The 19,034-nt window shown below is 39.6% G+C and overlaps 3 protein-coding genes and 1 long non-coding RNA gene across 5 annotated transcripts in view; 1 reads left to right on the forward strand and 3 right to left on the reverse strand.

Annotated features, from left to right (window-relative positions):
• Positions 1-255: 255 nt before the first annotated feature.
• gpr61l (G protein-coupled receptor 61-like) lies at positions 256-3,209 on the reverse strand. The gene is made up of 2 exons (XM_030052090.1): positions 2,868-3,209; positions 256-1,997 (listed from the first exon to the last, which is right to left on the reverse strand). Exon 2 carries the CDS (start codon positions 1,928-1,930, stop codon positions 638-640), a length of 1,293 nt encoding a protein of 430 aa, XP_029907950.1. The 5' UTR covers positions 1,931-1,997; positions 2,868-3,209; the 3' UTR covers positions 256-637.
• A 3,044-nt stretch (positions 3,210-6,253) lies between these two features.
• On the reverse strand, positions 6,254-13,357 carry parp3 (poly (ADP-ribose) polymerase family, member 3). Of its 2 annotated transcripts, none has more exons than XM_030052652.1 (11): positions 13,266-13,357; positions 10,980-11,181; positions 10,724-10,849; positions 9,868-10,050; positions 9,429-9,567; positions 8,584-8,807; positions 8,328-8,483; positions 8,005-8,091; positions 7,555-7,732; positions 7,291-7,434; positions 6,254-7,150 (listed from the first exon to the last, which is right to left on the reverse strand). In XM_030052652.1, the coding sequence occupies exons 2-11, from the start codon at positions 11,163-11,165 to the stop codon at positions 6,975-6,977; spliced, it is 1,599 nt and encodes a 532-aa protein (XP_029908512.1). In that variant the 5' UTR covers positions 11,166-11,181; positions 13,266-13,357; the 3' UTR covers positions 6,254-6,974. The 2 variants fall into 2 exon arrangements, with proteins under 2 accessions (XP_029908512.1, XP_029908511.1); XM_030052651.1 differs by lacking the exon at positions 13,266-13,357 and adding an exon at positions 11,295-11,320.
• LOC115359948 (uncharacterized) lies at positions 12,499-13,763 on the forward strand. Its single transcript, XR_003928291.1, has 3 exons — positions 12,499-12,782; positions 13,206-13,464; positions 13,658-13,763. It is a non-coding gene; the product is annotated as an uncharacterized LOC115359948 (long non-coding RNA).
• A 4,279-nt stretch (positions 13,764-18,042) lies between these two features.
• grm2a (glutamate receptor, metabotropic 2a) overlaps positions 18,043-19,034 on the reverse strand; it is a 35,120-nt gene continuing 34,128 nt past the window's right edge. The window contains exons 5-6 of the mRNA XM_030052646.1: positions 18,552-18,729; positions 18,043-18,437 (exon numbers count right to left, since the gene is read on the reverse strand). Of these exons, the coding sequence (XP_029908506.1) occupies positions 18,364-18,437; positions 18,552-18,729 (252 nt within the window). The 3' untranslated portion in view covers positions 18,043-18,363. The remainder of the gene's footprint in view (positions 18,438-18,551; positions 18,730-19,034) is intronic.

The raw sequence follows: 19,034 nt of genomic DNA on the forward strand, positions 1-19,034 counted from the left end.
ACATATCACTGTGACACACGGGTACTCGAAGGTGTTGGTCCAAGGTATTGTTCCTAAGATTCATGGTAATTTCTCCGTGCTGGTGCCATCTAGTAGTCATCTATATGGATTGATAGTTATTTCTGTTATAATATCACAACATTTTCAATATTCAAATGTAAAGCGGTCACCAACTTAATCTTTATTTAAATACGTATTGTTATTGGAATGAAAAAAGAGATGTGTAAATGTGTAAACCAGAACCAGAACAGCTCATATTCATATGGCAAACAAATTGTTCATAATTAGATAAAAGAAACCAAAAACAAAAATATCCATCCAGTCACATCCACATTATTTTTTAGTTATAATCAAGAATGCACACATTTATAGAACATACAAAACACATTTCTACTACTTAAAATCAGGCCAATCATAAAATACGTTGGTCAGAACAGACACAAGAAAATTCTGTGTCATTAATTCAATATTTTACATTATGGTAAATGAGAAACCATGTCTGAATAGGCCCACACAAATAAATAATAGGAGGCAGTGGGCACTGATGCAAAAAGTATTGAGAGAACATATCTTATGACAACAGAAAATGATCATGGTCCATATCAGCACTCCAGTCCACACTCATGCTGGCTAGTGTCTATGGTTGCTCCTCAGGTATTTGTCCTGGGATCTTAACTCCCTGGTCCAAAGTGTTTCTGGGGCTAGAGTTGGCACAGCTGGAGCGTGTCTCAGCTGTGCTGCTGGTTCTCTGGATGAACTGAAGGATGTTTTCCTGAAGGGAGCCCTCATGACTGGATGCCCCAAGCTCCACAGGCTGGGTCAAGCAACAGCGTCTGAACTTTACCAGCTCCTCCCTGATTTGCCTGTTCAGCAGACCATAGAAAAATGGGTTTACCGCAAAAGAGGAGTACGCCAGCCAGGTAACTGCCTCCTCTAAACTCCCAGGGCTCTGCATGGTGGCACTAAGAGACATTTGCAGGTGGAAGATGAAGTAGGGTAACCAGCAGAGCAAGAACTGACCCACAATGAGCACCAAAGTAAGGGCAGCCTTGCCTCCACTGAAGGCCCGCTCTGGGGAGAGTCTTTGAGGCAGGCTGCGATTCGTAGTGATCATAGTGGTTTGGCTGTTGACAGAGTCAGAGCGATTCTTGGCAGAGTTGGCATTTGCCCATGTTGGCACAGCGGGGATTTGCTGGAGGGCTGCTGAACGTGCTACCTTGTACACAGCACAGTAAACGGCAAAGATAACCACCGCAGGCACCAGGAAACATACAACACTGAAGAGCACGGCAAACACTCTTCTCAAACGACTGTGGCTCCAGTGGAGAGAACAGTGGGCTGCTGCAATAGAGCTCTGGTTACCATACGCTGGCCACCCAAACAGCGTGACCAAAGCCAGCAGCACTGATTTAACCCAAATGAAGAACATAACACCAATGGCAAGGTTGATGCTCATCTTGACCTCATAACGCATGGGGTGTACTATATAGAAGTAACGCTCCACACTGATGGCTGTGACGGTGAGAATAGACAGACAGATGAGGAACACGTTGAGAAAGATGTAAACCTGACACTCCAAAACAGTAAACACCACAGTGCCAAAAAACGGTGAACTGGATATGATGCCCAAAGGCATAAGGAGGATGGCACATAGCAGGTCCACTGCACAGAGATGACACACAAAGGCAAACCTCTTCAGGTGAGGAGCACGAGCAATGGCGACCATCACTCCAGTGTTGGCTAATAAAGCAATGAGGTTAAGGGTCACCATGCAGAACAACCCAATAAGGTCTTTGATCTGTGACTGGGAGCTTGTGACCACACCAACATTGGCAGGCACTGTAGGATTGGGCCCCCACAGGGCAGTTGTCAGATTTGGCACTGTGTGATTTGGCACAGAGGCTACCATTGGACCAGGCTTCTCCTCCATTATTCATTTACAACTTGCCAGGCCACTTTCCTCCATTCTTATCTTAGATGTCATCAGTCTGGTTGTCCTACATTGACGAAACAGAAAAAAAAAAAATGAAGAGTTAACATTGTTAGAGCAGTTGATATAAAGATGTGCTTGGGCAAACATTTTTTCCATCTAGTCAAAATGTACGTTTTCATCACCTCAACCAATGTAATGATATATGATAAAATTGTTTAATATACTTTCAAATAATACTGCTGAAAGAATACTGAAAGAAAAAAAAAAAACTTTCCAATAATTTGGACTAGTGCATGAGATAATCAAAGGAGGGCTATTACAAACAGATTAAAGCTAATGAGCCTGTTTGGTGGCATATGGCATGGACGCTATAAAGTAAACTGTCATGTTTTATAGGCTACCCACTGATATGGGAATATGCAAGCCTGTCCTCTGTCAGACAACCAAGCCACTGTCATACTCAAAAGCAACCAAGGCTGTCAACTGTTTACACAAAGTGTATTTTCAGTATGTTCTACAACTACTGTTGGCTAATCAGTAAAACAGTACATCAGTGATCAAATACATTACTTGTTTGCACAAATGTATACATTTTTGCTTACAAAAGATATAATAGGCAATTGATTTATTCCTCTTGTAAGATAAGAAACACTAGTATCAACTATTCTTAAGTGTCTCTTTGGTCACACTTAATGAGAGAATTCATATTCAAAGTGTAAACCTTCAGAAAAGTTTAAATTAGAAAATGCCAGTCATTAACCTTAAGTTCATCATATCTACAGTGGTGTGCTTGTTGTAAAGCACTGATTGATAAGACTGATTTTAAAATTTACTTTTAACTTTTAACTATTGGGTGTGTGGTTTTCATCACTAAAAATCATTGTTCACAATATAAAAAGACAATGAGGCCCATTGTACATAAAATATTACCTACCCATGGTCCACGATCTGTGTATCTGGCACAGTTCAGAGAGGTCAGATTATTTTTTTCTGACTTGACAACAAGCTTCCATTGAAATCCCACATCTCCTTTTTTGCAGGCCCAAATCAGAGGTAGCCATGGCTTCAGGTTTCTCCAAACTTAAGCATTCAGTAGTCTATCTTGATTTCCATGTAACCAAGTCCAGCTCGCCCAGTGGGTGAGTATCAGGTTTTTTGCAGACTGTCAGAGGTCCAGATTATGCTGATGACACACGTACAGCACCAATTAAAAAACTGCTGATCACTGCTTCCATGATCATTTTTGATGGTGCGGAGACGGTGCTTCCTACCTCTTCCCACCCCTCCTCCAGTATCTCTCATTGCTGTCCTTTGCTGTGTATGGCAGTGACTGTCACACATTGTGTTGTATGTGATTTTTTTTTTCTCTTTCAAATAGACACACACTCCACTGTCCCTTCCCAGAGCTCAGTCATCCCTGGGTCCTAATTCCCACCAATTTAAAGGGAAAACTCACTTTTTCCCTGATGTGGCCATATCAGTGTCTTTGAACACAGGATGTTGGAAGAAACTCTAACATAATCTTGTCGCTGTGATTTTGTGGAGCTGCAGTGACAGCTGTGGATATGTTTATTGATGCTTTTAAACCCGAATGACCAGCATTTTATGGCAGGGGATTCCTTAATATTTAAGGACCCTAACATCCCACAAATAAGCCTACACTCCAACAGCCTGCATCCAAAGAAAGCCCATCCAAAAGATTTTTGTTGCTGATCATATATTTATGTATTAGGCTATATGACTGTGTTTACTATGAATGACGTGATAACAACAGGGACTAGAGTGATACCCTAAGACTAAGTCACCTTTCATCCACTGTGCTAACATGGCGTCAGACAACAGTGAAATTAAACTATTTCTAGTTTTTCCAGGGACCCTCTGTGACTCTATAATGCCATGGGAGCAGCGTCGCATAGCTGCTGTTATCTCTTTGGAATCATAACATGAACCTCTATACTGTCACAATAACGTCAATGTTGTCACCGCAATGGTTTGAATCTAATCCAGTTCATTGTGTATTAAGTTGCTCATCACTATGACGTCACAGATTACACACAGAAAAAAACTCACTAAAAGCATGGCATTTGTAATGTGGAACTTGAACAGCTCGCCGATCATGCAGAGTCTAAGACTACTCAAAAAATTTCTTATCTTTGGTTGGTAAACAACAATTATTTATATGAAAGTGAATTTAACTGCATGCAACAAGCTGCTAGGGATGACCAATCATTTGTCTCAAAAATGAATCAAACTGCATGCAACATTTTTAGGGAAAGACAAAGATTTGTCTCAAAATGAATGATAATACAATCGATGTGAATCACGTTCTCTTTTTTTGAAACATTGTCAGAGAATGTTCATGCATTTCTTGCTAGGTAGCAACTATTATTTGCATAAAAATGGCTGAAACTGTGCTGCTGTGATCCTTAAGTTGTCAAATTACTGGTATCAAGATAACAGACAGTTGCTTGGTGTTAAAAGTCTGTGATGTAGTAAGTCATAGCTATTGAGTTGAGGCTAAAGGATAGATCTAAATACTGGTAAAAACTGGTTAAAATCTATAATGGTTTGTGATGTAGATTGCTAATTTAAGATTAGACTGAAACACTTTACTGACTGAAACCACATTATTGGAGGTCAATGTCACCGGTTACTAAGTCTACAGGATGCAAATACCTGATGATGATGCTTGGTGTGTGGTGTAGATTAGTTCCAAGTTTCATTTGGAACCGAAATTCTGGAAAGCATGGAGACTGTGGCATTAATGCAAGAGCAGTCAAAAGTGAGAAGGATTCTGCTATTTTTGTGAATAAATGTCTTCAGTCCAGGATTCTGATAATGCACCTGTGGTGAGTATAAATATACTGAGGGATCTTTTTGACCTTTGAAGTACTTTTAATGGAGTCCAAGAACATTGAAAATGCCCTGTTTGTTGTCAACTTGTGGGCATGTAAAGCCATTTGAGACTGCAAACAGTAATATTTGGCTTTAAATAAATCTGAACAAAGAACAAAAAAGTTTTCATCACAATTAGTGTATTAACTATGAGCACAGTAACAATGTGACACAGGCTTTTTGGATTTCGCTAACTGTAGCTGCATCACATGCTGGCCCACTACTAAACTATGTAAAACAAGCACATATTTTTTTCAATAAAAAAAATATCTGTTATTTATGTTTAAAAAAAAAAAAAAAAAAAAAAAAAAACTGACTAATTTAAGCTTTGCTGCTTATGCCACTAGAGGTCAGTCAAGTGTAGCGGACTAACAGCTACTTCAGGCAATATAATGTTCCTGCAGAACAGGAGGCTGCAGGTTCGAAGAGGGTGAGTAACCACTTGGTTAGGGTTAGGGAAAGGCTAGGTTTAGAAATGAAAAAGGGAAAGGTTATTTATGTTGCTGCACACCTGTTGCAGCGACATACATTTATTTTGATTAATTCACATTGATTATCATTTTATTTTGTTATGGATGCGGTGATATGCTGGTGGTGCTTTTTTTTTGTAGCATGTTTTTTGTAGCATTTTTTTTTCTGCAACATGTTTCTGTAGTGGCACTTTGTCAACACAGTGAGCATGTTTTGGGCACTGATCTTGAAGAAGTCAGGGCCTAAACATCCATATAATTGCATCATCCACGTCATAACACTATTTCTGTCTCTGAGGAAAAATATACAGTGTGGAAAATTGGCACTAAACAAAAATGGAAGCTCAGATTTGGCTAGTTTGGCAAAGGTAGGAAGCTATTTTCTGTCACCTCAGGGCACCTCAGTACCCAGGCATTCTGTCAACCAATCAGAGCACTCATTAAAACCTTATTATATGTGACGCAATTTACTGTGGGATGCATACTGGAATTTTAGATGTTTCATTCTGCTGACAACCACAAGGAGTGTTTTTCAAAGAGCATTAGTCTTATTTCCACAGTGCTGAGAGTTATAGTGACTGAGTCACTGTATATTAATAGGTCATTTGCTAAATTCTACCATGAAACTTTTATTTCTTTTCCTTAACAGAATTTTCACATTTTTTCTAAACCTTAAAGGCTGAGCCTGATCTAAACAACAGCATACACACTAAGCTTTAAAATGTTCTTCCAAATTTGGCCTATTGTCTGAAATATTTGAGAATTATTATAAAGGAAATCATTTCAAGCAAGACAGAAACAGCTTTCTTTATTGACTTATCATTGGTAAAGTTGGTACTGTGCAAACATGCTAAGGCAGTTACATTCAAAAGGAACTTCTCCCTTGATATTATGTGGTGACATGTAATCTATCTGCAAAATCTGCTGGGCAAGGATGTTGCCCAGGCTATTCATGACTTACATACAATATAACATTGTACTGCACAGGCAATTCCAGAGTTTTGCTAGGCAGCGCCACAAAATATAAGGTTTTTAATAGTGCATGAGTTTTACCAAAACTGCATTTTCTACTTCCTCCTGTAAACATTTCTTTGTACATCTAGTGTACAATTTATTTCTTCTCTGCATAGCATTATTCCAAACTTCAATATTACTACAAAAGCGTGCAGTAAACTTGTAAATATCAAAGATATTTTGTTTATGAGGGAAATATATTTGCATCAACACTTACTGCATTAGGTAATGCAGTATGTAAAAGAGCAGCCTCAAATGGCAGCCTCAAGATGCAAAGTAGTATGTAAGGTGCTGAATGTAAGCCTCTGTGAAGAGGAGAGATGTGTCTCACACAACCTAGACAGTGACTTTACAAATATTTAGAGGCCCTTCAGACATTTCAAAAACCAAGATCAAGATGATGCCATCTTTTTTCATTTTAAGAGGACATCTAAATCTGCTAGTGATAAAGGCAAGAAATATATCCACTCAGAGCAGTATTTGCACTTTAAAATACAAGGCACAGAGAAGTATGAGTCATTTGTAGCTCAGTAGGGGCATCTAAACACAACAGTGACAGCAAGAATAAAGACAGATAGATGTAATATTTGAAGATCCACCTTTTATGAAGACAATGTAGAAGTTTTCTCCTCCTAATGACCTACATCATTTCTCATCTTGGGTTAGTACTTCATCTTCAGCTCCAGCAGGTAGCGTATACGACACTGGCTCTCTTTGTAGATGAGATACTCGCTGCTGGAGAAGTAGCTGTCCGAGAACTGGGGCTGGGCTATTGGCTTACCTTGAGGCACAGCAACCTTCTTGCCATCCAGAGTGATGGAGATGTCCTTGGATGGGTCTGAGGAAACAGGAATTAACCACAGCACTAAACAGCCAATACTGCCTGATATCCTTTAACATAAATGCAACTTCAACAGTTATCAAAGTCTCTTTGACTTACAGTATGTGGAAAAAACCTTGTATGAGTAAGAACTGTACCTGGTTCCACTGTTCCTCTTGCCACCACACTATCGTGGCCTGCAGGAGCCTTTTTAAGGGAACTGTCATCTTTGGTGATTGTGTGTTCTTTGCCTAAGGCTACCTCATTCAGGAACATCACTCCAGTGTTTTTAGAGGTGCGCACTGCAAATGCATGGCAAAAAAAAATGTTACTTTAGAAAGACAGCATAATCAGTATGATTGCAACAATATAATTATCACCTTTAACAAGTTTATCTGCGTAGAGCCCAACTGCAAACTCACCGTAACCAGCAGACTTGCTGTTTTCAGATGCAAAGTATATACCACGACCGACACGACCTCCTGAATGGGGCATGATCCGCAAACCACTCTTCAGAATGGCTGCCACCACTGCGATGTTGGTACCGTGCCACAGCAGACGACGGTTCTCCAAACTGGTATTCTCGCTGAACCGCTCTCCCTATGAGGCCCAAAAATGTGTTAAGTCACAGGACTCGAGTTAAAGAGAACTGGGGATGCTTGAAACTCAGCTGCCAAATATTTTTTTGGAATAAGCTCCAAATTTAATGTTTACACATTTCTCATCAACAGTCAGACTGAAAGATTACATGCTTATTCCACATTTTTTGGCTGTTGAGTTTCAACAGTCCTTACTTCAGCTGACCCTTAGTTTTACATAGTGCACCTTTGAGTGTTTGACATTAGAGGAGTTTTAGTGTCTGCAGCACCTACCTCTGTCTCTCTATCAACTTCCCAAACATTGATGATTTTTGGATCTCTGTAGTTATCTGAAGTTGCTGTCAAGTATTTTTCTATTATCTTAAAATGAAAAAAAAAAAAAAAAAAAAAAAAGACTAGGATTACTGAGATTGTTGATGGACAAGGTGAAAAAACAATGAAACTTGAATTGATATATTATAAATATTATATATATATATATATATATATATATATATATATATATATATATATATATATATATATATATATCAAATTTAAGAATCCAGGAAAGGCTCCTTGGTGTGGTTACCTTACTATCACATATGGCACAGTACCTTGAATACCTCTGTGTCTTTTCCCAGTAAACTGAGCCTGCACTTCAGAGAACTGTAGTCCTGATCCAGAGGGTGAGGAACTGTCTCTACCATCTCTTCCTGGGCCTTTTCAGTCTCTGACTTCAATGTCTGGGCCAGCTCAATGTCAGCCAGCACCTACAGACGGTGATTGGAGAGGACAATATTTTATATTTGGGAAAATATCAAAGGAAGACATCTAATTTCAAGATCCAGTTTGTCTAAATGGAATTATCACCATAAGCATCTCTTTCTTCTTCTCCACAATCTCTGTGCTGTTGATGGTTGGTGGCCTGCTCCGGCCGAAGTTGTGTGGGATTGTGGTGAAAAACTTTGAGGAAAGTTCTTCCAGAACTGAGCTCGCCCTTTTCTGGTTCATGGCTGCCTCAATTTCCTCCAGTACTCCAAAGCCTTTTGCAATCTGCAGCTTACTAAGTTTACCCAAAGGCATCTTCTTGATGTCTGTATAACACACACACACACACACACACACAAAGAGAAACAGACACTCTAGATGTACAAATTATCTTTTGTTTTTATGAATATAACATTTAACTAAGGACCTGGGACACAATATCGGCTCTATATGGATATTGTATCAGTATTGTAATATGACACTAAATATTAGCTGAAATTCTGGATATGTGATATGGCATAATTGTTGTCTTTTCCTGGTTTAAAGGCTGCATTACAGTAATAGGATGTTAAACAAAGGGATATTAGACTGTTCTCTTATTTGCCTCTATCCAGTGTCATTAATCCACCTTGATAATGATTGTTTATCAAAAACAATAACAATAGTCTTGTTGGAAAAGTCTACGGCTATGATTAGACAGGGTCAGCTTGCGGAGACAATGGGACTTCTCGATTTACAGTCAGATTCTATACTCTTTGGTCCTCATGTTACATTTCTAGACATTGCAGGGAGTCACCCTAAATGCACAATAAAAAGCTCAAAGCCTAACCCAATGCAACAAGCACACTAGCCCAGTAGGTATGTTACCTAACAAGACCTTGCACAAACCTTTCCCAGGCTTCAATAATCTGTATTTAGTGAAGAAGGAATGCAGAACTGAGACACACCTAAGTTCATACACTCCATTGCCTCCTTGAACATATCATTACTGAAGATGAGCTTGATGAGCTTCTTTGTAGGATCATCAAGGGTGCATGGTAGGACATTTTTAGTTATTTTGGTAGTCTTCCCATCAACACTATCCACCTGTAAAATCAAAGAGTAGAGTTGGTGAGCTTTTGCCAAGGGCAATCATGGATCTGCCCCTGAATTTTACAAAGGTATGTGTAGTTAATTCAAGGAGGAAGACAAACTAATTTTTTTATTTTTATTTAACCAGGAATATCCCATTGAGATTTAAAACCTCTTTTTAATCTCAATGGGATTAAAAGCTCTAAATATTTGAAACATATTTAAGATACTTTTATAGAATCTATCATGAAAAACTGTCATCAGGCTTCACAGCCAACCTCTCTTGCTCTTTTGTAAACATTTACAAAACATTACCTTGACCTCGGCATCCTGGTCTCCATCCACCTCTATCAAGGTGTACTTCCCAGAGTGAGGCACAAAATTCAGACGATCGCTCCAGTTATTCTTTGTCTTGTCTTTGAACTTTTTCTCAAAGTCCTTGATGGCATTTTCAGGATTTGTAGAACCAGCTGAAAGTTTGGACTGTCCCACTTCCCCCTGGATATAGATTAGAGATCACAGAAACATGTAATTTCATAGCACATGATACAAGACGGATTTGATCTGCCAAATGTCCCATCGTAATCACCACACCATTTTTTAAAGACGTTTGTTTGGCATTATGCTTTATTTGATAGTGACAGAAGCAAGAGACAGGCAAGGCGGGTGAGATAAAAGGGGATGACATGCAGCAAAGAGCTTGGCCCCAATTTGAACCCAGGCCGCCGTGGTAGGGACTAAGCCTTGATATGTTGTACGCGCTCTACTACATGAGACATCAGCATGCCCCTCCTCATAGCATTTTAAACATATCAGTTGTAATAATGAGGTAATTATTTAAATTCATGCACATATTCTATGAATCTAATGTATGTATTCATTTGCAACCATTTTGTAATTCAAGATGCTTGTCTTAACCCATCGGTGATATTTTTATGAACTCCATGATTTGAGGGATTTCATTAGGGAGTTATTAGTTTCATCATTTTTTCCCTCATTACTGTGCAGATTTATGCAGCATGTCAGTTGAGTTTAACTCCAGAACATGCAAGTAGTTTTTAATAATTACGATGAATAACTGAAAAGAGGTTAAAGAGCAAAACAGAAGAACAAAAGAAGAAACAGTGAAATAAGCAGCTCATATATTTGCTTGAAATCAAAACAAACTTACCACTCTACCCCATCTGTTCCAAGAATAGTACTGCTTGTTTTGTTTAATAACTTGAATGACATAAAACTTATTATTGTTATTTCCAATGTTTGTCTGATTGAGCATGCAGTCATAATCTTCATACACCTGTGGGAGACGATAAGAAATACTCTTCAGAATGTAATTTTTACAGTGTGTGTGACTGTTTCTTACAAACCACAGTCATTTTATTTTACATAAATGAAGATTTAACATAAGGATATAACATGTCTCCTACCTCTCCAGAGCCTGAGAGGCTGCAGTGCTCATCGACCTTCTTCTTGCCTTTCACCTGTGGCCCCGCGGCCAAGAGGGCCTCTTTTGCAGTGGTGAAGGCGTCCTTAGGCTTTGAGGTCTCAGGCTCCTCTTTCACCTTCTTACCACCTGCCTTCACAGCAGAAGTGGCTCGTCTCTTAGGGGCCATCGTTTCAAAGAAATCCCTGCTCAGAATCAGACATTTAGCAAAGTTAAACTTGAGCAACATTTCAAGCATTTCACATTCAGCTGGAACAAAGCTGTGAAAAATGGGTCATGTAGAACATTATTTTTTCACCTTGATACCATAAAGCTGATCACATCTCATTTAACACAGAATGCAAGGTGACTTGCGTGGCTTCCAGTAGAAGATAGATAGATATGGATAGGGTCTTGTTTCACTAGAGGTCCAGGCCAAAGATATTGTATTAAGACCAACTGTGTCAGGTATCCACCCAGCCAAGTGCCACCCCATCAGGCTGGACACCCTACATTATGGTCTAAGTTCTGCTTCTTAAGGTCCAGTGTCCTGCAGGTTTTTGATCTTCTGGCGTGTGGGTAATAAGCCACACCCAGGACTTCATTTCTAAAATGTTTTGAACTTCAGCTTTAACAGAATTGTTTAAAATCGGTGTTAGCAGTATTTATTAAAACAGACTGCATTCAGTGAAAATTGCCCTCTTTTGTTCCTTCAGTCTGTGAACCACCAGTTAACTCTTAATTAATAAATTAACTATTAACAATTTTTAACAGTTTGAGCAAAAGTGAAATGATCTTTGCCATTTTGCCCTATGACTGAAACTTCATTACTATTGAAGTAACAAAGCATGTTAGAGATAGGATAGGTTTGAGACTACCACATCCTTCCTTAGCTTTACTCTAACTACAGGCTTAATATTTAAAAGTGGTGTGCCAGCGCAACCAAATCAGTTTTCTGTAGGACAAAGTTATACAAATATTTATGTATTTGTTAAGTAGTGTAGTGGTAGTAATTTACGCTTTATTGTTATGGTTAAAATAAACTTAAGTGTGCACCAAAGCCTAGTGGCTAATGGCTATTGCAATTTTTGTTGCCCACAAAGTAGCAGCTCTGTCTTACTGCAGTACTGCTGTCTAGTACAACTAAAAGTGCAGTTGCAAAGGTCAGAACAGATGATGACATGCAGAAGCAGTGAGAAAAGGGGAGAGTGTAACAGAGAAAGAAAAAATGAGGGACAGCTTGAAGGTCAGGAGAAGAATGGGTTGAAAAGAAAGTCTGGAAACGAAAGGTTGACATTTATTGCGATGATTTGTTAACTGTGCAAGACAGTCATAAAAGGAAATATAAAAGTTTGAAATGCTGACTGGCTCTTGGGACTAAGCATGAAGAAGGAAATAAGGTGGGAGAGATCTGGGGGGAAGTTTTGCAAAACTACTAGGTGGCGCTATAGTGCGACTACGGAGTTGTGCACAAAGAAGAAAACACAAAGAAGAGTCTAAACTGTCCGAAGTCCTGAGAGAAGAAAAGGCACTGTTAACTCAGCAGGTTTTCCACCCGTGGTGTGTCCCCTGCATGTGTTTTAGACAACAGTACTTTTACGCTTTGTCAGCTACATCAATGCTTCCTATCGTCTTTACTTAACAACATTCAGATTTTACTCTTACACGCCAGATAACAAGCACTGCATGGAGGATTTTGTGCAAATGTTTACAGCTTAGCTTGTCGGCTACTTTGTCTTTCAACACTGTTCAGAGAGTCAGAAGTGTCTCAGGATGAAGAGCAGAGTTACTGGATACATGGTATTAAGTAAGTGTGCTGTTTGTATCAGGACGACCGAAGTACGGAAGTAGAGTCATGTCCTATAAATCTGGAATCTGATGTGGTGGGCAGCTGACAGGGCAGATGTACAGTGCCCTGGGCTGAGGTAGTGTGTAGGTAGCCTATGCATAGAAAATGGAAGATCACAATCAAATGACAAACTTGGCTTTGGATGAGCATGACAGCTATCCTACACCTGCCATGTTTTCTGTGCCATCAGAAGCACGGACAGGCTCGGGCATGCCCTGGCAGCACAGAGGCACCCCCCTCCTCCTCCTCCTCGTCCTCCTCCCGTAGTCAGACCAGTGTATACCAGATCGCATCAAATACTTAACGACTAACCACACATCTATATCGCACTGGCTCACTTGATATGTATTCACCAACAGTTGTGATGTGTTTTGAAACAAGGTTGCCACATAGCCCCGGCCCTCGGATTTGATCTGCCTCGAAATCAACAAGACGACTGACCTGGATTTTCTCAGCCGGGTACTGTCCCTTGGATTTTGTGTGTTGCCGGACGAGCAGACAGACAGACACGGGCTTGCCGCTGTGTGGGCTGTCACCGGGTTTTCTCCCCCCAGCTGGTCTGTGGCATGGAGCTTGGGTGTTGGATCCGTTCTCTGTGGCTTTCGGGAAGTTTACACACACTCCAGAGTCAGAGGAAGAGGTGGAGCAATGCTCGATCATATCGCTGGTTTTCCGAGTTTTATTTCGGTGTACTGCCACCTAGTATTTTGCCAGCGAGTGGCTTGTGATCTGTATTTTAAAACTGAATGAAAACCCTATCAATGACTGTCAAACTTAATGTCTCATCGTATTTTATTTTACCTACAAATTATTAATCTTCCTTCCCTTCACAGTTCACATCCCTTGGAAATCTGCTGCACTGATATGGCCATGACAGCCAGTCATCTTCCTTCAACTGTCCCACCAGCTGGAAAGACATCTGTAAATTCATAATTAGCCATTTATACAGCAAATAAATATATATTATTTGACGATGCTATTGAATGAAAAGAAATTACTACTCTTTGTAGTATCTGAAAATAAAACCTTTACTATTAACCCTGCTATAGCCCACTATAACAATATCTACTATTACTACTATGACTACTACTACTAACACCACTATTAATAATGATCATAATAATAACTTGGTGGTAGTAGTAGTTGTAGTAATAGTAGTAGTAACCTTACATGACACCTTTCAAAACAAAGTTATAAAACATTTCAGTCAAGACACATAAAATACAAAGGACAAACCAATAAAACACAATGATAACTGAAGTAAAATAGTAATAAAATAGAGGTGATTGGCCTAACAATAATAATAATAAATAAAAGGAGCAATGAGTAGATCCAGTCATAACAACATAAAACTATTAACTATTCAACAGGGTTTGAAAGGATGAGAATAAGTAAAAGCCAAAGATTATTGAAGCCAAAGATTATTGGTAAAATGAAGTTTTAAGAAGGGATATGTAATAAGATGCTTATTCTGCCAGCTGTTCCAGTGCAACAAGAGCATCGCCAGTGCAAACACAGTTAGCTTTGGTCTTTAACCTGGACACACAAGAGTTGGGAGCTACCTACCTGAGGATCTTGGGCTGAAGGCTCATAAGGTATGAAATGTTGTGCAGTGCCAAAAAAGTAATCAGTAAAATTGTCTCCATCCGTTGTGTGTTCTGAGCACATTTGAGCCGTTCTACCTCATTTTGGTACAGGAACAGGAACCATGCCAATGCAGCAGTATAGGTACTTTGTGGATCAGATTTTGAGCAGTTTTCCTTAAATGGAAAAGCTTTTTTTACATGTTCAAATTAAGGCCCGGGTTCTGAATTCCTTGAGGCATATCCTTTATACTGACTTAATAGACCAGAGGTAGAGAAGGTTTAGATGGACACACACTTGGGTTCATTAGCAAAGAACCTCTGTTTTGTCTGACTTTACATCCAGTCCTTAATGTGCATTACACAGCTGTGCAGAGAGACCAACATCACTCAGCTGAATAAGAAGATGATACCATGTATTGAAATTATTGTGACCCGGAGGAAGCATAAATAGGGAAAAAGAACTGGTCCAAGAATTGATCCTTGAGGCACACCATACGTTATAAAGGACTAAACCCATAGAACAACACAACAAATTTCCTGACAGTCACATAGGTGGGAAACCAGTCTATGGTGGCCCCTGAGATACCGTCCCACTTTGTCAATCTGTCTCTCTTCCTTAAAACTACTGAGTGAACATCGGCCTCAAGGCATTTACACAAACTGAATACTGAATGTTGATAAGGACATGAGACATCAGTTAAATAAATAGGTTGAAAAATTCCAGACCTAATGTCCTCAGTCTTATCTAGAAAGAAGATTACAAACTCATCATTTGAAAAAGTGGAGAGGAGACACCAGGGGGAGCAAAGTTCACAAGGTAATCAATAGCACTGGATAAATATGTGGGAATCCACACATTGGTACAAATTAGCTCTGAAAAAAAAGAGCCTGGTCCTGCATCCTGAACTTTATAACACCTCCTTCATGTAATCATAATGGACCTGAAGTTTACTTTCAACAGTTTTAGGCAGTGGATGCTTTTATTTATCCATGGGGATACACTGAGGGATTTGCATCTTGTTTTTTCCTGAAGTAATAACATAAGGTTGATGAATAAATGTCACTGAAGCAACTTAAACAGACCATTTGTATGGGGCAGCTGAGCCAAAGATGTATAGGCCTACTTGGAATTCCAGAGTGGGAGGTGTTTTGTTGAAAATGAATGCAGTTTTAGGCCATTGTTACAGTGCTGTGTTTGCTATATTTTCAAGTTATCCACAGCACATTACAGATCTATTATAGTTTATACTTCTTCAACACATAGCCCATACAGTATGCACATTTACATGCCATAGAATCTGTCATAATGTAAAGTTTCCAGCCTTCATACAGATATGCATTAGACAACAGACTCGCATCAAGATTTGTCCTAACCCCTTACTGCCTGAATTTATTTACAATTATCTACACAAGTAGATTGTTTGTTTTTTTGTCTTCAAGCAGATGCTAAATTATTGGTGGTAGAGTTCTTCCAATACAATTCTTGGTATGTGTGAAATATGCATCAACAGCATCAGTAGGATACATACACCACCTCGGCTGCATTAAGACTGGAAGTGGGTTGAGGCGAATTCACGACAATAGTCTACAAGGGGTTAAAGATTGCCTGTCTTGGTGAGATATTTCAGAAAATAATTACTCAACAGTTTATAGTTGAGGGATAGCCATGGCGAAATCGAAATCCATGATCAAAGTAGCCCCTCTTCTAGTCACTCATTGTACTTTGTACTTTTAGAGCATGAAATAAATGTAAAAGTGAAATTAAGCAAGCTGTCATTTGACTGAGGACCCTCTGGGACACGTCCAAAGCCACGTTCAAGGAATAAGCCTTGCATGAGGAGCTGCACGTATGGGCCAGGTGCACTTGATAGATTAAATATTCAGTGTGACTCAGATGACTTAAAGAGTGATTTTGCTGTACTCTGCCTTATTGAGTTCATGCTAAATGATGATGTCAGCAGTGAGAGAAAGATATCCCATCCTAATAAAAATATTAGAAAAGGCTATCAGGTGGCCATGGAGTGTTTATGATTATTGCTGTCAACAATGTAGCTTGGAGTAGTCTGTCCTTTGTTCATTACATCTTGTTCTGCCTTTAGGAAATGTTTATCAGATGCACACCGGAATTGCCGGATATGAGTGAGGATGAACATCTCTGTGATGGAGGTAATATTCAGTGGCACTACTGCCAGCGGCTGTGCAATCCTTCCAAATAATCAAATAAAGCTTGTTGGTCAAATACATTTACTAAAAATAATATCTCATTATGATTATATCTCTAAATGTTTAGAGTAGCCATTGTGGGGAACTTCTTTTCTTTAACCCTTACTTAACTGAACATGTTGATGGTCTTGGTCTTATTCTCACAGCAGTAGCATGGGGGGTACAGTAGTAGCAAGGGAGGTTTACACACATGTAGTGCCTGGCCCATAGCCCTCTTCTGAGGGCCACCGAGCACCTCCAGTGAAATCAGGCTCATTTACAAGTCCCAGGACTCCTTACATGTTACAGTACTCAAGCTTAGATTACTATGGCCACAAGATGGCAGTGTTATATCACAGATAATGGGCCTCTCCTAAAGTTCCTGTCTCACATCCATCGGAGTCACCATTGCTTTGTATCTGTATGTGTGTGTGTGTGTGTGTGTGTGTGTGTGTGTGTGTGTGTGTGTGTGTGTGTGTGTGTGTGATTGTATATTCCTGGGACAGCTTTGGTGGATTTTAACCTGTATGAACAGATAATGATGTTTGTGCTGATAATTTTCATGTGCAGACTGTTTTGTCTACTGACTTGGCTGATGGTGTAGAATGAAGTTTATAAATAATAGACAACTCATATATTCTGAAGTGAATTTATTTGTAACTTAATCTACGTTTAATTTGCACTGGTTGAATTTGCCATATATTTGAAATAATCTAGCAAGTTGTGTGTTTGAACTGCAGCATCTCTAAACTCTTCCACAAAAATCATGTTTTCAGGCTTTATTCCTATAAGAGGGCACAAGTGATACTGAACATCAGTTGTTTGCAGTAGGAGGTGAGGATGTCAAATGCAGTTAAAGCGACTTCTGAGCATGAGGCAATGTCGCATGAGTGCATATTCAGCTTAGCAAATTTCTGTCTCCACAAAGTGACTCTTAAAGTTGCCATGTCATTAAACACTTTAAAATGACATCTGTCGGGGCGTCCTGGTGACTCAGTGGTGAAGGGCGCGTGCCACAGGGAGCGGTGCCCTGGGTTCAGATCCATCCCAGGGGCCTTTGTTGTATGTCACCCCCCCTCTCTCTCCCATGCTTCCTGTCTGTCTATGCTTTGACTGTCCAGCTAAGCAGACATACCAAAACAACTCTGTCTTTTGAAAAATGACTCTGAGTAGAGAAGAATCTGAATGGCTTGGGCTGGTTTATATTGCTACTTAACAGATAATTACATAATCCTAAGTGTTCACAGTAAGGTAAGCAATGCAAATCAGTGTGTCGGTGCAACAGAAATCACTGCACTGTTGCATGTCTGATCCTCTGCAATTTGCATCTCATGTTTTGTGAAAGAATATAGCCAGACCATAAGTAATTTTGATATTAATAAAAAACACATTTTTTATTTACATAAATTACAAGAAAGCACAAACTGGTTCACCAAAATCTACATTAAAAACATCTTGTATATATTACATTTAACAGATTTACTATAATTTACTCCATGTTGCAAGTAGAATCCTTAATAAAAAGAAGGGCAATACGCAGTTTTATTGTCATGTCATTTAAAATCGCTACTAGTCAAAGAAGAAGAAAAAAAAAGAATTGGGACATTGTACTCACAGCACTTTGAGAACAACAAAATCAGGACGATCATCTTTGTGACCTCTTTAATATCTGAAACACCTGATTCAGGACTAGTGATTATATAACTCTGTTTACAATGCTTGGCAGAGGAACTCGGTCTTCAGCACAGTCTTCACAAGGAGGAAGTTGTGGAGTCCACCACCTCTCGTCCGTTACACACTGTTGGAACAACATTGGAGGCTGACGCTGCAAAACACGAACCACGGAGTTTCAAACAAGAGCCTTTTGTTGTACACAGATATGTAACATATGCTACATTTGCTAACAATGATAACAGTGTTTCTGCTTATCAGGTGGCACCTTGGGAGAAACTGGAGCCAGGGCCGGTGGTGACACTGAAGCGGGTGGTGGCCACCCTGAGAGTGCAGACATTCTTCTGGGGCTGGAACAGGATGATGTGGACTTTGGGGGCGAAGAGGCAGCCCAGCACCACAGAGCCACTCAGACTCACAGAGATACACATGGTGGTGGTCTGAACCTGTGAGAGGACAAAGAGGTGAGAAATACTGAGGCTTCATCCTTATTCACTTTCAATTACCAAAACCATGTTTAGCTATTATGTAGTCTGAGAAAAGGTGAGACATACAGACGTTACTTGCAGTCTATGGTTGTTTAGGTGTATTGTGCATGCCCCACACTTTTTTACTTAATTGTAGATTTGAAAGAGGTCATTTACAATTAGTGCAACAGGAGCAAAAAAAAATCTAGATTGCAAACATTGTAGGAAACCAAAGGTGAAGAGTGAAAAGGTCAAAACCACAGGGCCCTGAGAAGAGATGTAAT

Source organism: Myripristis murdjan, chromosome 5 (assembly GCF_902150065.1).
Source record: "Myripristis murdjan chromosome 5, fMyrMur1.1, whole genome shotgun sequence".
In the NCBI taxonomy this organism is placed as follows: Eukaryota; Metazoa; Chordata; class Actinopteri; order Holocentriformes; family Holocentridae; genus Myripristis; species Myripristis murdjan.

What these genes read in the sequence shown, in the direction of transcription:
- gpr61l (XM_030052090.1), bottom strand. Translation starts at nt 1,930, where the DNA reads ATGGAGGAGAAGCCTGGTCCAATGGTAGCCTCTGTGCCAAATCACACA.
- parp3 (XM_030052651.1), bottom strand. An exon ending in AAGACACAGAGGTATTCAAG is followed by an intron (nt 8,092 to 8,327) that starts GTACTGTGCCAT and finishes TTTCATTTTAAG; the next exon opens with ATAATAGAAAAATACTTGAC. An exon ending in AAGAGGAACAGTGGAACCAG is followed by an intron (nt 7,151 to 7,290) that starts GTACAGTTCTTA and finishes CTGTTTCCTCAG; the next exon opens with ACCCATCCAAGGACATCTCC.